Source organism: Sinohyriopsis cumingii, chromosome 19 (assembly GCF_028554795.1).
Source record: "Sinohyriopsis cumingii isolate HCF-2022 chromosome 19, ASM2855479v2, whole genome shotgun sequence".
Taxonomy (NCBI): Eukaryota; Metazoa; Mollusca; class Bivalvia; order Unionida; family Unionidae; genus Sinohyriopsis; species Sinohyriopsis cumingii.
In genome coordinates, this window is record NC_142979.1 from 46049989 (window position 1) to 46066091 (window position 16103).

The 16103-nt window shown below is 36.7% G+C and overlaps 1 protein-coding gene across 1 annotated transcript; it reads left to right on the top strand.

The window, feature by feature from the left end:
* The first annotated feature begins 1238 nt into the window (after positions 1-1238).
* Positions 1239-15650, top strand: LOC149775631 (caspase-7-like). Its single transcript, XM_089943958.1, has 4 exons — positions 1239-1319; positions 1878-2177; positions 2508-2684; positions 14286-15650. Exons 2-3 carry the CDS (start codon positions 2090-2092, stop codon positions 2654-2656), a joined length of 237 nt encoding a protein of 78 aa, XP_089800084.1. The 5' UTR covers positions 1239-1319; positions 1878-2089; the 3' UTR covers positions 2657-2684; positions 14286-15650.
* Positions 15651-16103: the final 453 nt, after the last annotated feature.

The following is a 16103-nucleotide window of genomic DNA, read 5'->3' on the forward strand; positions in this document are numbered from 1 at the left end:
ATAAACTGGTTCCTCTGTGTCCATATAATTAGTAGTGCGAGTCCTCTACAACTCCAATTTACAATATCGGCGAACGGACTTTTAAAGAAAGATAGATACAAATAGAGATATCATGCTAAAACTTGTGGAAACAATATCGTCAACAGTGACTAAAAATATTGCTGTGGTGTATTGTTGACTCCAGAGATTGACCGATACCGAAATTATTTTGATAACTTGAATGAAGCTCGACTGAATATATTTAAGAGTTACTTCCCCTGATACAGTTAATTAGCCCACTTGAGGTCAACCTGTACAGATTAGAATTTCTGCATTCCACTGATGTTTAAGGTAGAGAGCGTGAACCTGAAAAGTAGGATCCATTTGTTTATAATTTCACACAGAAACTAAATCTTCTATTTGGTTTGCATATACCTTGAGTAAAGATTGAAAATGAGCTGGCTTGTTTGGTGGCTGCCTGTTACAGTTAGACCAGCGACGGAAATAAAATGCGTAACTTCGGCTGTAAATGAATCGCCGACTTGATTTATGTATTTATGTATGTCTGATATATCTGTAAATATCTAAAAATCGAGATGGTTAAGGTGTGATTAGAAGGACGTCAATTTCCTGCATCACCAGTGATCTTAAAAAATGCATAAGGCCCATACTGATTGTTTTTAGCCGCCTTGTCAGAGGAAACTATTCATAATAACATTTTAGTGCCAAATATGAATGTGAAAACGAGGATTTGGGGAGTGTTGGTTCAGTTTACAGGGTATCAGTAGTACAAGGAATGCACCCAAACACCTCGAATAAAATTTGACAAGCATGCTTTCCACAAAAGTCATTGGTTAGTTTTTATTTGCAACGTTAATTTAGATCGTGCTAATTAAAATTTTGAAAGTGTGCAAGTAGAGCTCCTGTGCTATAGTAGTTAGCATATAGATAAAGATGGAATTTGAAATTATCAGTTGATAATTATTGATGTTAGTTGTGCAATATGTTGGCTATAGTGTCAATATGTTAACCACTGTCCTCAAAACTAAATAAACGTCAGTCACGTTTTTGCTTAAAATATTAAAGGAACAAGTAGTACAAGACCCGGGGAATTTCAATGGCGCGAACACTTTTAAATTGAAAATTGGCAGACTTGTGAAGTCGCGAATAAAAGTTAGTATTCTGTAAGTTTTTGAATTTAATTTATCTGATTCCAAGGTTGATCGGATGTTTTCAAATTGAAAAAGTTATTTTATTTGCAGGTATTTCCCTAATCATCAGCAACCTTGAATTTAAGAAAGAGGATCTTAGCACCAGGCACGGCACGGAAAAAGATTTAGGTAGACAATGCTAAAAGATGCCGCTGAAGCGGGTTGAGAAAAAGTGATCTACATGAATACTTGCAGCACATTGACATCCGGTCACAACTAATTATACCCCCACCACCTCAACACATGCGGAGAATAAGTTGATCTGCAAGAATTTATATCTTGAACAAATTGGCAAAATATAGTTCATATTTTATATGAAACTAGCATTAACACGACAGTGGCCCTGAGGTCCCATTATAAAAGACAAACTCGAAAGATAAATATACAAGCATTACAAGGAACACACACATTCATACAAACAACACACTTGAATATTTTAAAATGCTACATTATTTTCTTTTACAACTACAGAAGCCAAAACATACAGAGAAAATAAAAATGAAAAAAATAATAATTAAAGAGATGGAAAATACGCGATATATTTTTTACTCTTTCTTAATTATGTAATTAATGCTCATAGGTCAAGATATATACCAGCGAAAACAGTTTATATATATAGGTAGGAAGGTATGTATGTTGCGTAATATGTGCGATGCATTGATTATCAAACTTTTAAACTTATTTCAGTGAAACTGCAAGATATGTTTTCAAGATTACACTTCATTATAATTGTGAAAGAAAACTTGGATGGACCGGATATGATTCGTTAGCTCGTTGATATTTCTAGACACGATTACACACATTGCGACTGTTTTGTTTGTTGCATTCTTTCCCATGGAACCCAGGACTAAGTATATGGCAGCGATGGCATACCACTGGAAATTGGACGGCTGACCTCAATGGTACAACCCACCATGTGCCGTACACTGGGAGAAAAACCGAAATTATTTTTCATACAGGCATGCCAAGGACTTCAGAAAGATGAGGGTGAGTAATAATCATACAGTAAAGAAAAAATATATTCCAATTTACAATTTCAGTATTATGCTCAAATGTATGGTAGTAGTATTATTTTTGCTGTCGCTTTTTTAAATCAGCAAAATATTAAATTTATTTTAGATTCTTCTGTGTGGCTAATAAGGGCCTTTCAAAATGTATGAATATTAAATACTGTCAACAAAATATCCCGTTTACTTACCATGGCCTACTTGTTTAGCTTTTCTTAACATCAAACACGGCGAGTTTACTTGTTGTATTTTGTGTACCATTGCATATGCTGTCAGAAACAAACAATAGTGGTCCATAATTTACATCTAGGTATAGAGATAGAAGTAGATGCCGGCGTTTATACAGGAAACATGCCACTAATTCCCAGTAATGCTGATTTCCTCTTGGGTTACGCAACTGTTCGTGGCTATGTCTCCTTCCGAGTCCCCGATGAAGGAGGCTGTACATCAGCAAATTAGTGGAAATGCTGGACAGAAATCACAAATGGTAAAGTGGCTTCAGATTTTCTGTGCATTTGATAATAATAATAATAATAATAATTTCTAAACTTACGGAAGGTACCTCACTTAATTCGATACAACTAATTTCTCGAGGCCGTCGTCATTCTATAAACATTACAAAGTGTTATAACTAGTATAAATTAAGGTACATACTCTTTGTCCATCTAACTGCTCTCTATCTGTCTGTCTGCTTCTTTCTAACACAGATACACACATAAATAGTTGCGAGTAAATCATCGTTCACCAAAGTCATATTACTACGACATGTTAGGGGTCGATGATAACTGGACAAAATAAAAACAGGCAAGCACAAACGCCTGTTCGCGTATATTCGTTCAGTCTGCCTCAGTACAATTTCTCAAAAATAAATGATGTAATTACTGTAAGGCTGGATGTAGTTTTTATTTGTCGCACAGGGATGCAAAATCCAACTTCTTAAGCGCTAGAAGTATATTTTCTTTACCCTGAATTTAGAGGATTGATCACAAGAGGGTGCTGTAAAACGAACCCCTACGTGTTTTTTGTCTCGTATGATCAACTCAGAAATGAAATTATTTTAATTAATAGCAAGATTGTTATGCCAATTTCGGCGAGTTTTATGTTCTGCACATAATATGGAGCCTGTTATATTATGATGTTGACATTTCCGTCCGTTCGTCTGCTACCTTTTGATTTCCGCAAAATAATCTTAATTATCCACCATCTACAGTTACCAAACTTTGACTTCGGGTAAAGAATAACTATTTCGGATTCAAAAGCTCAAATGTCGAGGTAACTGTGACTGAAGATGAAGTATGGTTTTGGCACATACACTCAAGTTCTTCAACATCTACTGTCAAAACAAATTTTGTTAATTGCTTGTACGCTGGGAGTAGTGAAAAACCTACCGATTTCAGGCAGAAAAAGTATAAGGATAAGGTCTCTCTGAAAGGAAAAAACTATTTGTCACACAATAACACGAGTTCTCAATTGCCTACGGTTTACAAACATTTTGAATAGAACAGAACACAACTTGTAATAATAAAAATAATTCTCAGGCCACACATAGGTGGCGTATGAGAATAGCACCACTGCTCGTGTTTTTAAAGGCGACGTCACTAAGGTATGGAGATACACATCACATCCTAGGTGAACCTGTACAATCATGGCAAGACTAAACATTCGGACGTATTTTGAGATCACTTGGGTACATAAAGTAACTTTGTTTTCGTACAGCACAATGTGTACTAACGTTATAAGGGAGAAAACCATATTGTTGTGAAGTATGGAAAATTTACGCTTCCATAGATAGCACGAAGTTTATGATATTGTTTTCGTTATTACAGTAACATATTTGGCCATTGTTTGGAGCATTTAGCAATTTTTGATGGTAAATAAGGTTAGTAACTTTTCAAAGGATAATTTGCGGCAACAGAACGGTTTTAGAAACATACCGTTTTCTTTGTGAAATTCGGGACGAAAAAACAAATAATGATATTTGTCCCCAATGCCATTTTTATCACAATGATTACATTTGCTTTCCTCAATCAGTGTATTGTCCCAACGACATATTTCAATGGGGAGTCTGTGATTGGACGCCCTGAACTTTATCAGTGGTAAATACTGATTCCTAGGTAACAGTAATAATACATTTTCCATATTCAAGTCTTCTTTTAAACAATGGTAAAAATTCCCCTTGAATGATAAGGTTACCGGCGATTGCCGTTCCTGTATATAAAGGTATTTTACAGTTTCTGTTATCATACTTTTTTTTAAAATTCCTTTCAGATTATTAATACATTCTTAAAATAGGAGGTCATGGTGTCCCAACGGTTATTAGTCATCCATTTATAAGTATCAGCGTTAGCACTGACCTCGTAAAAGGTATTTCATAATGGATTAATCAATTTACCATTGATATTGGGCATTCAAAATCCTATCATTTGTACCTTTGAATGATACGACCCCGAAATATACTCTTGTTTTCCAGGCTGAAAAACAATTTCATCAACTTTAAACCAGACTATGTGATCTGATTCAGATTCAACGATGCTTATAAAAGGAGAAATACAATTTTGTTACATAAACGCCTAGCCCGCTGCTCTTACGGAGATATCTTTGCTTGCCATTTTTAGACCAGTAAATGTATTCTATCAAAATTGTCTAACTTTGTTTCACAAACACATACAATATAATATTTCTGGAAGATTTATCCAAATTCAGGGTAAAGAGTTTACGTTTAAGACAGTAAACATTGAAAGATGCGCATTGGATATCTTTCTTTGATAGACGTGGTCTACCCCTGTTTTGAGTTTTATTGACACTGCTGTGGAATCATCAGTACGATCGTCCTTTGAACACTCAGTGTAATCCTAAATCGTAATCGATGCTCTGCGGTCCGAGTTACCGTCCGAATGTTTTGGTGGTTTATCCGAAGGTACTGCAGGTTCTTTCTCAGGCGTTGTTTATGTAAGTTCTACAGGTTCTTTAGACAATATATTTCTGAAACCTTATTCTCCAGTATCTGTAATAGTTAGTGGTGTCATCTGCTGCACGTTATCATCACTTTCTACTATGCTGTATTCAGATCGGACCCCCTGCGGATCCGGGGTTGTAGAATTGTCCGGACGTGCCTCACTGCGTGTCGTAAGAGGCGACTAAGTAGACTAAGTAGAGGCAACCTGTTTGCCATGGGTTGCGTCCCATGTCGGGAGAGGAAAGGATCCTGGTAGTTGAGCAGAGGCTTTCCGATGCACTACACTACTTTGGCCTGTACGTCTTCTAGATGGGTGGTCTCGATGTGCCCAGTCTCGATAAATCAGCTGGTCACGCCGAGCCCTAGGAGGTCTTTATTTACTCGCTCACCTTCTTTATCTTTCTCCTTGTATCTCTCTTGATATCACCTTTGCCTCTACAGTCTGTTCCTTTAGCGTTCCCTTTCCCAATTCTTAGATGACTTCCTAGAAGGCGGTGGCTTAAAGGGTCAATCAGGAGGTAATTTTACTGACCCCAGAAGGTGGTGGCTTCACTGGTCAATCATAGGTAATTGTATCGACTGAGTATAGGATCTGTATATCCCTGGCACTTGAAAAGTGTCCCCTTGTTGGGCTCCACGGTAAACAATCCAACATATAAATTTCAACAAAAAATCAAAATTAACGCATCAAAACTGGGTCTAAGTCAGATGACGAACCATGTGGTGTGGAGTCATTTCCACACCTCATGGTGATACAATTTAAAGATTCCTCAAAACCGGTTTCCGTTTGTCATCGAAAAGACAATCAGAGGATCGATTGGCACACCAAATGATGTCAAAAAGTTGAAATCGGTTTGCTTTCTTGTTGAGCGTGAGCGGCGAGGTCAAGCACAAAATATCAAGAAAATAAAAACTTTATTCGATATCCCGGTGACCTCATTCTCTCACACAACACTCATTACGTCCAAAGGCGTGATTCGCTGTCATGACTTGGCTGGAGTCAACGACACATATATCATTGAAGGGATGAAAAACTAAGGTACCACTGCAGTCTCTAGAATAGGTATTAAACGTAATAACAATCTGCAGGACACCAACACCATCGTACTCACATTCAACAAACCAACAGTACCCATAGTGGTCAAAGTTGGCTTCTTGCAAGTGAAGGTCGAAATCTACATACCGAACCTCCTTCGATGCATAAGTGTCAGCAGTATGGCCATCACGAAGACGGCTGCTCAAAAAGCCAGATATTTGGCCGATGCAGAGACCATTCTCATCAGGAATCTGACTGTAGAGCAACTCCGCATTGTGTCATCTGTGGAAAGGAGCAACACACCAATTCCAGAGATTGTGATATTTGGAAACAGGAGAAGGAAATACAGAAGGTAAAGTGCACCTCCAACATTCCCGATCCAGAAGCCAGAAAACTTGTACAGGCCAAAAGATCCTTCTCCACTGTAGTGAAAAATAATCCCAAAACAACGAAGGACGCTCAAACACACACATATTTACCCGATTTAACACCAACCTCTAACACCTACCCTCCATTAACAAGCACAAGAAAACGCGGCATCTACTCAAGTAACCTTCAGTAATACCACACCACCAAAATCACCAAAGAATAAAAACAAATTTCAAGGAAATAATCAGCAAAAGGGGTCAGATGACCCCATCAAACTCTACAACAGGTTTGGAGACATTGAGAGCATGGATGCAGAAGAAACTGCTTCATGCGCTCAAGGTAGCTCCAGACCTACAAACAAATAATTCACCCCCGTACTTCCTCCAGAGAAAGAACCACATATATTGTCTCCGCGAAAGGTCAAACCTTGCTCCACAACCTTTACTTTAAATTTATAATGAAGAACACCATCATACAATGTAACTTTCGACGACTTAAAGCCAACTCCAATGATATTCTCCTGCTCTTAAACGAACATGATGCTGCAGTACCTTTGCCTTCAGGAAACACTCTTGAAAGATACGGATAACATCACACTTAAAAACTACTCCCTGGTTAACACCTGCTTTCAAAATGTTGACAGGGATTCAGGAGGGGTTTCTGTTGTTGTGAACAATAGAGCCCCTCGTAGCGTCATCCCTTTAAACACAAATTTACAAGCTATTGCTGTAAGCGTCACTCTACATAGAGTGATTACCTTTAGTTCTATTTACATACCACCAAACACCAACCTAGTATCAAATGAATTAGACAATCCTGTTCAACAACTTTCCGCGCCCTTTGTTTTGCTCGGAGATTTTAATGCCCATAACATTATATGGGGATCAAATCACATACGTGACAGAGGCCACAAAGTAGAAGACTTCATCTCTAGAAACAATTTGTGTCTATCTAACACCAAACCACCGACATATTTACCCACAGGAACGGGTACATACACGTGTATCGATTTAACAATGTGTTCTCCTTCGCTGCTTTTGGATTATGAATGGAACGTTGCCGATGACCTTCATATCAGTGATCAGTTTCCAATATTCCTTGAAAATATTAATTCTACTATTGATGACTCAATTCCACAATGGAATTTAAAGAAGGCCGCCTAAATTTGAAGCACTCAGTAAAACTAGGCTGAATGAGGATAGTTTTCAACGTTAATAACCCTATTCAGCATTTTATTTCTATTTTAATAGAGATTGCAGAAGAATCCATTCCCCAGTCCTCGCCGAACTGTACAAGGATACCAAAACCTTGGTCACTAATGATTATAAGGAACGCCGAGAAGCTTTGAAAAAATTTAGCAATCATCCGACGCCCAAAAATTTAAGTAAATACAGTATTCTTCGGGCCAAAGCTCTCCGCACAATCAAAGAAAGTAAACGAGCATCATGGAAGAAATGTGTTTCTTCTTTAAACTCTCGTTCCTCTATGAAGAAAGTGTGGGACACTATCCACGAAAAAAACGGAAAAAAAACCACAATTCACTCCGACATCTGAAGCTGAATAATAACAATTTTAGTTCAAAACGTGACATAGCAAATATTCTTGGTGTCGGTTTCTCTAAAAATTCTTTATCATCTAATTATTCAGAACCCTTCCAAAGACTAAAACATCAGAAAGAAAAGTCACGTTTAAACTTTACATCCAACAATTCGGAACGTTATAACCAACTGCTCTCACTACTGGAGCTTATGCTGGCTTTATACAAAACCCGTGATACATCCGCTGGGCCTGACAAAAATACATCACCAGTTTTTGAAACACATTCTAGAATCATTTTTAACATCTCTTTTGAAAATCTTCAATGATTAATGGATTACTGGTAATGTACCTAAAATTTGGAAAGAAGCAACAGGAATACCAGTTCCCAAACCAGGTAAAGATAGCACAGATCCTAGCAACTATCGACCCATTGCACTGACAAACTGTGAGTGCAAAACAATGGAACAAATTATCAATTCACGGCTTGTATAGTACTTGGAGAAAAACAATTTAATATCTCCTTTCCAAAGTGGCTTTCGATATGGCCGTAGCAACAATGATCATCTGGTCAGACTGGAAACATTTATTCGTGACGCATGTATCAAGAAGGAACATTTATCAGCAGTTTTCTTTGATTTAGAAAAGGCCTATGACCCGACATGGAAGTACGGGATACTAAGCGACCTGCACGATCTGGGTCTAAAAGGCCGTCTGCCCTCCTTCATATCAAACTTTCTCTCATACAGAGAATTCAAGGTATGAGTGGGCTATACCCTCTCAGATTTTGCACGATGAAGAGATGGGTGTGCCCCAGTGCAGTATTTTATCTGTGACGCTTTTCAACATCACAATCAATAGCATCACCAAGTGTTTAGTTCCTGGTGTGAATTACTCGTTATATGTTAATGATTTTCTAATATGTTATTGATCAAACAACATGCATACAATTGAAAGACAACTACAACAAAATATCAACAAGATTCAAAAATGGGCCAGTGCTAACGGTTTCAAATTCTCCAAACCCAAAACGGTAAGTACGCATATCTGTCAGTTACGAAGACATCACGAGGAAACTAAACTCACGCTGGGCTGAACACCTATTCCAGTTGTTGAGGAAACAAAGATTTTAGGTATTATCTTCGACAGAAAATTGACTTTTATTCCACACCTAAAGAACATGAAAGCTAAATGTTTGACAGGTCCAGATCTCCTCGAAGTAGTAGGGCACACTGACTTTTGTGCTGATAGAAACGTCATCATCAATGTATATAGAACGTGTATTAGCTCCAAACTGGACTATGGCTGCGTTGTTTATGGTTCAGCTGGGAAGTCATATTTGAAGATGCTTGACCCAATTCATCATCAAGGAATAAGACTCTCTCTGGGAGCATTAAGACATTCCCGTGTAAAAGCCTCCTCGCTGAAACGAACGAACCACCTTTATACCATCGTAGCTAAATGCTTTCCACACGGTATGCTCTCAAATTAAGATTAAACCCTCTGAAGCCTGCTTTTTCGACTGTTTTTCAACCCAAATACAAAACTTTATACGAAAATAAACCAAACGCCATACCTTCCTTTGGCATTAGAATATTATCCAGCCTTGACAATACAAAAAATTGATCTTTCTAAAAGTCAGAAAACGTCCATCTCCGAATCATCTCCCTGGCTACTTAAACAGCCAAAAGTACATTTTACGCTTCACGATGAAAACAAATTCTGAGACAAGCCCACAACTCGTATCATGAACTCCGCACCGAATTTAAAAACTACAAAGGAATGTATACCGACGGATCAAAGGATGAGGAAAAGGCTGCTGCAGCCTTCGTTAGTGGAAAACACACAAGTCAAGTTCGCTTACTAAATGGCACATCAATTTTTTCAGCCGAAATCAGAGCAATAGATCTTGCTCTGCAATATATCGAAAACAAACGTATTTTAAACAGCTCTATCTTCTCCAACTCACTATCAGTTCTTCAGGCACTACACAATAGAAAGCTGGAGAACCCATTGTTGACCAATGTTCTTGTCACAAATACTAAGCTGAGTACCTCCCGCAATGTTGTATACTGTTGGTTACCTAGCCATGTTGGTAGGTATTAAAGGTAATGAAAAAGCAGATCGCGCTACTAAAATGGCCCTAACTCAAGAACCATCTGATTTTAAAATATCGTATACTGATTTTGAACCTAATATCAAAGAGACTTTACGTTAGATGTGGTAGGCATCATGGAACGAAACAGTGAATAATAAACTTCACGCCATCAAGCCAATCCAAGGAGAATAGACTCCTTCCTACAAAACCATCCTTAGGGAGGAGGTAGTTATTGCAAGAATTCGAATTGGTCATTCGCATATAACCCACTCCCACATTTAAAAAGGCGAAGACCCACCAGAGTGCGTTTCTTGCAATGAACCATTCACTGTTAAGCATTTAAGATAGAGTGTTTCGACCTGCAACTTACGCGAAATCTGTATTACAATGTGCATGACATGAAGGAACTTTTTGATACAATAAACATCACTTGTATTGTGACATTACTGAAAGAAATAAGCATTTATTCTAAGCTATAACTTTTATGTCATCACCATCATTTTTATGTACTGTATATACCGTCCCTTTTTTCAATACCTTTTCATCTGTCTTCATTATCATACACCATTTACATCCCCCGTTGATCGGTTATCTGTTTTGTTACCGTTACCATCTTATCCTTATCGTTTTAATTTGAACTATGTGGTATTGATATTGCTGGTCGATATGAAACTTTTTATAATTTTTAAACGATCATATATATAACCTTTTGTATGGCGCTAAATGGCCTAACAGTGCTGTTGCGCCGTTAAAATACAACCAGTCAATCAATCAATCAATCAATTAATCAATGTCTTCAGATTGGACCCCTTTGGTTAAAACTATTCCAGGTGCAACAACTTGTCATCATCATCATCATCTCTAGAATCGATTGTTTCAGAATTTATCTCCACGACCTTTGAGGCTTGTGTTATAATTTAGCATTGATTTTGGAACCAATAGACCTTATGTCAAGGTCTCTGACTGAAATAATACAATTGGTTTTCACAGGCATCATTACTTCTGTATGACAAACCACAACCCATACTTGGTTGCTGGCTTGAGTTTAGGGTAAGAAAGAAGCATATTTATTTCAGGGTTGAAAGTTCAAAGGTCAGTTCATTCTGAAAGAAGAAAACATTGTTTTTGCACAGCGAATATCAGCTAGCTTCTCAACGGAATTTTACATATGGGGCAGAAATATAATGCACCAGCCACGGTACTTTAGTTTAATTACCATTCCGTCATCAAACGTTAATATAACTTTAAGAACACTGTGATTCTATTTGATGACAGTAAAGAAGCTTGACGTAGGTGACTGAGATGTAAGGGATCTCTATCGACGAGTACCTTAGGTCAATCGGCAACCCGGGAATAGCAACATATTTAGTAGTTCTTTAGCTGTGGGTGGGTTTTGTGCAATATTAGAATTTGTTGCAAAAGCTGTTATGGTAATCTTGAACTGCAGCGAGAGTGTTAAATATTATGAAATTGTAGTATCTTCCATTAATACCTTTAAATGTATCAGTGGAATGATAAGCAGGGCGATGGGTGAAAATATATCAATGAAATGATAAGCAGGGCGATGGGTGAAAATATATCAATGAAATGATAAGCAGGGCGATGGGTGAAAATATATCAATGAAATGATAAGCAGGGCGATGGGTGAAAATGAAACTAATCATGAGGAGTTTATTGTCGTCATCAGTGAATACAAAAGATGAAAATCCTATCAGTAAGAACCATTACACTGATGAGTTGAAAAAGAAAAAAATGGATGAAGGGCACAATTGAAAGAGAAAGATATTCGTGAAGCGCGGGGATGCAGTTCCATTGTAAAAATATTAACAGCAAAGGTTACAGATAAGTAGAACAACTTTATCTCTTAGCTATTCAAAGTTTTCCCATTAAAACGTTTCGCATAGACGAACCTTTATTGCAATATAAATGTACAATAATATAACAGTTGATCTTTAGAGAAAAGACCTTACTTACGGTAACCCAAATCAATTATATTTTATGCATTCATAGTGTTGACTTATAAATAGGAAACACCATATATTTTACTATGATTTCATGATAACTTGTGGTGTTACAAACTGTGACAGAACTGATTTTTTTTACTAAACTTGATTGAGAATTTATTACATGGTTATCATCTGGAATACAATCAAAAGTGGCTAATTAAAGAAGAAAAGGATAAATGAGACTATTGTTTACAGTTATTGGTTGATGTGTGTCAAGGATGTCTTTATGACTGATGACTATAACAACGCAAAAAAGGAAGGACCTAGCTTAAGAAACAAGCTTGTTTATGGCAGACATTTTGAAATATATGTTAATGCGATTGTGCAGAAATGCAACCCAGTAATTAATGACTTAGGAAAAAATATACGTTCGTTGGAAGTCTTGTATAAAAAGAATATAACTTAATGAAAAATGTTATTGATATCATGAAAGTTGACATTGTCAAACACAGCAAACGGAACAAAGTTTAATGAAACTTTCGTATCCATTTTACCTTGCTCTTTCGAAACACACTGAATATATGCTACGTATTTTGTCGTCATGGTCTTATATTGGCATAACAATAATGTGTATCATCATGCACAAAGTAGTTTTACTTATGTTTAACTCTGATTTACTCTTGTTTTAATCAGATTTGCTCCTTGGTTTTACTCAAATTTATTTATAACTGTATGATCGAAGTATATTTATATAATTTATTTATGATTAAATGAGTAACTCTTTTTAAACTTTCTTGTCATCTTTGTTGTGAATTAATTTTGTTTACATCATCACACAAAATTCGCACTGGAATGCCGTTTAACTCGTACCTCACATCCTGCAACCAGAATCATTCACCCGCGATTTGATGCCATGGCACTATTGTACTTTTTAAATTACACTTTAGACCAAACATATTTGTTATTTATTGATGTTGATAGTTGTTTAATTTTAAACTGAATCCACCTCATGCATTATTTTTGAAAATGCCTTTGTCTTTCTATACAAGCCCTGATGAACTTTATGAGAGCTAAATATCTCTTTTGCTTTAAAACCAACAGGTATAAATAGTTGTTATGTTTTGCATTTGCAATGAAATAGAGTGTACAATTTTGAGGTTATAATTTCCATTTTGCAATCTGATAGAGAAATGCTGTAACTATGTGTGTTCATGACACCGTCATCTTCCACAAAAAGTCCATTTGATTTGATATAATGGACATTTTGCCACGAACTCCTGAGTAAATGAGTGCTATTTAGTTTGTACTTTAGAACCATCATGACCATGCGCCAAGACTTGACCAGTTTCAAACTCACGTACATATTGTAATCGTTTTCGAGTATATCGATCAGCGAGGCTTTGATATAGTATTCAGCGGATAAATCGTGCAAAAACGCAATTAGCTTTTCCATTGACTATCTTTTAGTAGCATGTTTTACCTGTTATAATCCATTAAAATCAGTGGGAGGTGTGTGTTCTGTGAACCGGGAATAAACAATATTATTACGTACTGAACTGCAAACAGACGGAAGGAGGAGGTCATACATATAACAGGGTGCAATTTTCAGCAAATTTTAAGAAAAAGTTAAGTCTACTTCAGCGAAATATTATGATTTTAAAAATAATTTAGTATCACTTAAAATAAGTGTATGTGAGTGTGTTGTTTTGATTTTTAATGTAGCTCTAACAATTTTAGTCACATCATTGTGATGTCAGCAGAGTGACAGTTTGCAGTGATGTCTATCTCTAGGGCATTATGGCACGCACATTCAAAATATTCTGACACCAGTCCGAATACTAACCTCTTAATACTGAGTTCGAAGCGAGGCCGCTGCTAGTATCATTTCTATGTCTTAACTATGATCCGGTCATGGTTCGAACACGCAACCTCCTGCATCCAGCCATTAAGGCCACTGGAGGGGCCCCTTAAATGAGCCAGTTATGCAGATTGGATGCCTTATTATACAGATAACTTAAACTTTCTGGGGAATAAAATCCTTACCGTCTACCTTATTGACTGAATGGAAACTAGATTTCTTACTTAAGTCAATTAGCCTTAGTATGGTGTATTGTACAAAAGTTGATAAGTACTTTTGTTATTTGCAGCATGGACCTCTTGAGCATACTCACAAAAGTGAACGATGAAGTGAGTAAGATGGAAGTTGTAATTGATGGCATGCGTTTGAAACAAATGCCCTCGAAATATTCCATTCTCCGCAGGAAACTCGTTTTCAAGTAAAGTATTGGAACATACCGAGAACAACCTGGTGATTGCCTGGCTCAGAAACAAGTATAAAATCCAGGGACTCCGAAAGACTGCAACATTTTAATATTAAATACAATGGACTCGGTGTATGACCTTCAGCAGTACATATTTATGATTAGGTATAATAGGAACGATACAAAAATAAAAACGTACGAATATCTCAAACAGATATAAACTAAGCATCAACATAAACAATAGGCAATGGATTGTCGAGATGACATGTATGCAAAAGCATTACCAGAGCATCCAGTACCTTCAGAATTGTGCGAAAAGTACGGCTAGCATGAAAGTAAATTCATTCTTGTACCAAACAGCATTCTCCATCTCACTGAATGAATTACATCTGCCCGTCAGGTTTACTTAGCGTTTGACAGTTGTTCTAATGTTGCTTGAGTATATGTTTAGTTTCCAAAACTTCCAACACACACACACACACTCACACACACACACACACGCCTTTGTGTCAATACATGACCACTATGACGTGAGGACATCTTTGTGAATGCTCCTCTATATATATAATTATTGAAGTAGTTTCAAGACTGCTTTCAACCGTTTGTTGGACTTTGTCATTTTTGTGGGAAGTTTTAAAGAGTAATTAGAAAAAGTAAATTGGTTATTTTAATTGAAGTGATTAAATATTTTAATTTGAGAGTAAATACCAGTATGTAATATAGGTACTCCTATTAGCTAGAACTAATTATAATGTATGATTTCTGCTGTGTTCATTTGAAGTTATATAGCCTTAATACTTGGTGTTATGACCAAATGGCTAAATGCACATTGATCCCAAATATGTAGGATTAGCTTATTATTATTATTATTATTATTATTATTATTATTATTATTATTGATGTTAGAGAATGCAATGAATACATAAAATATATCATTCTTCTACCTTAATCAGGATAACTTTTATCACAGAAATAATGTTTTTAAACACTGCTGTTGTGCTACCTGAGAAAAGAATTAAATGTGAATAATATTACTGTAGCAATAGATGCCAAACAGCTGAGATAAAGTTTTCATATACTCTAGATACTCCAAATGAAATGAAAATCTTAATTTATAGGATCACATACCACCAGTAGGTGTTGCAGTTTTAAGCTAAGCGAACTACCAACGAGGCTATTTTCATAGCGGTTGGGAGGATCTTCAGTTTACTTTAAAATTTGCTTTCTCCTTTGAATACATTCCCCAATCACATTAACATTCGGAGAATAAGTAATAGATAGAGGGAATGCTGAGCATTACTTTATGGGAAGAAAGACCGGACTTCCCCTGTTAACTATATTATGATCACCTTCTTAAAGCAGCGTAGCACATAGTCACGTGATCCTTGACAGCCTTATCACATTACAAAGCTCTATATTGACGTCTTCTTGCCGTAAAAAGCTTCACGGGCGAATCCAGCAAGGATAACAGGCTGTTTTGGTTGAATTAGGTCTCATGTTTTTCTAGGTCACAGCTACACGACCAACAAATTCAATCAGATTTTGTCTCTGCAAAGCTAAATCTCTGAAATAAAAACTCGAGAAGGTCGACTGTATGCAAGACAACAGCTTCTCTTATGTCTCTGATCCGAACAGTTCATTTGTATGTGAGGCTCGCTGAGATAGCTGTAATTGCATGAGCTGAAATCGTCATAAGGCAACTTT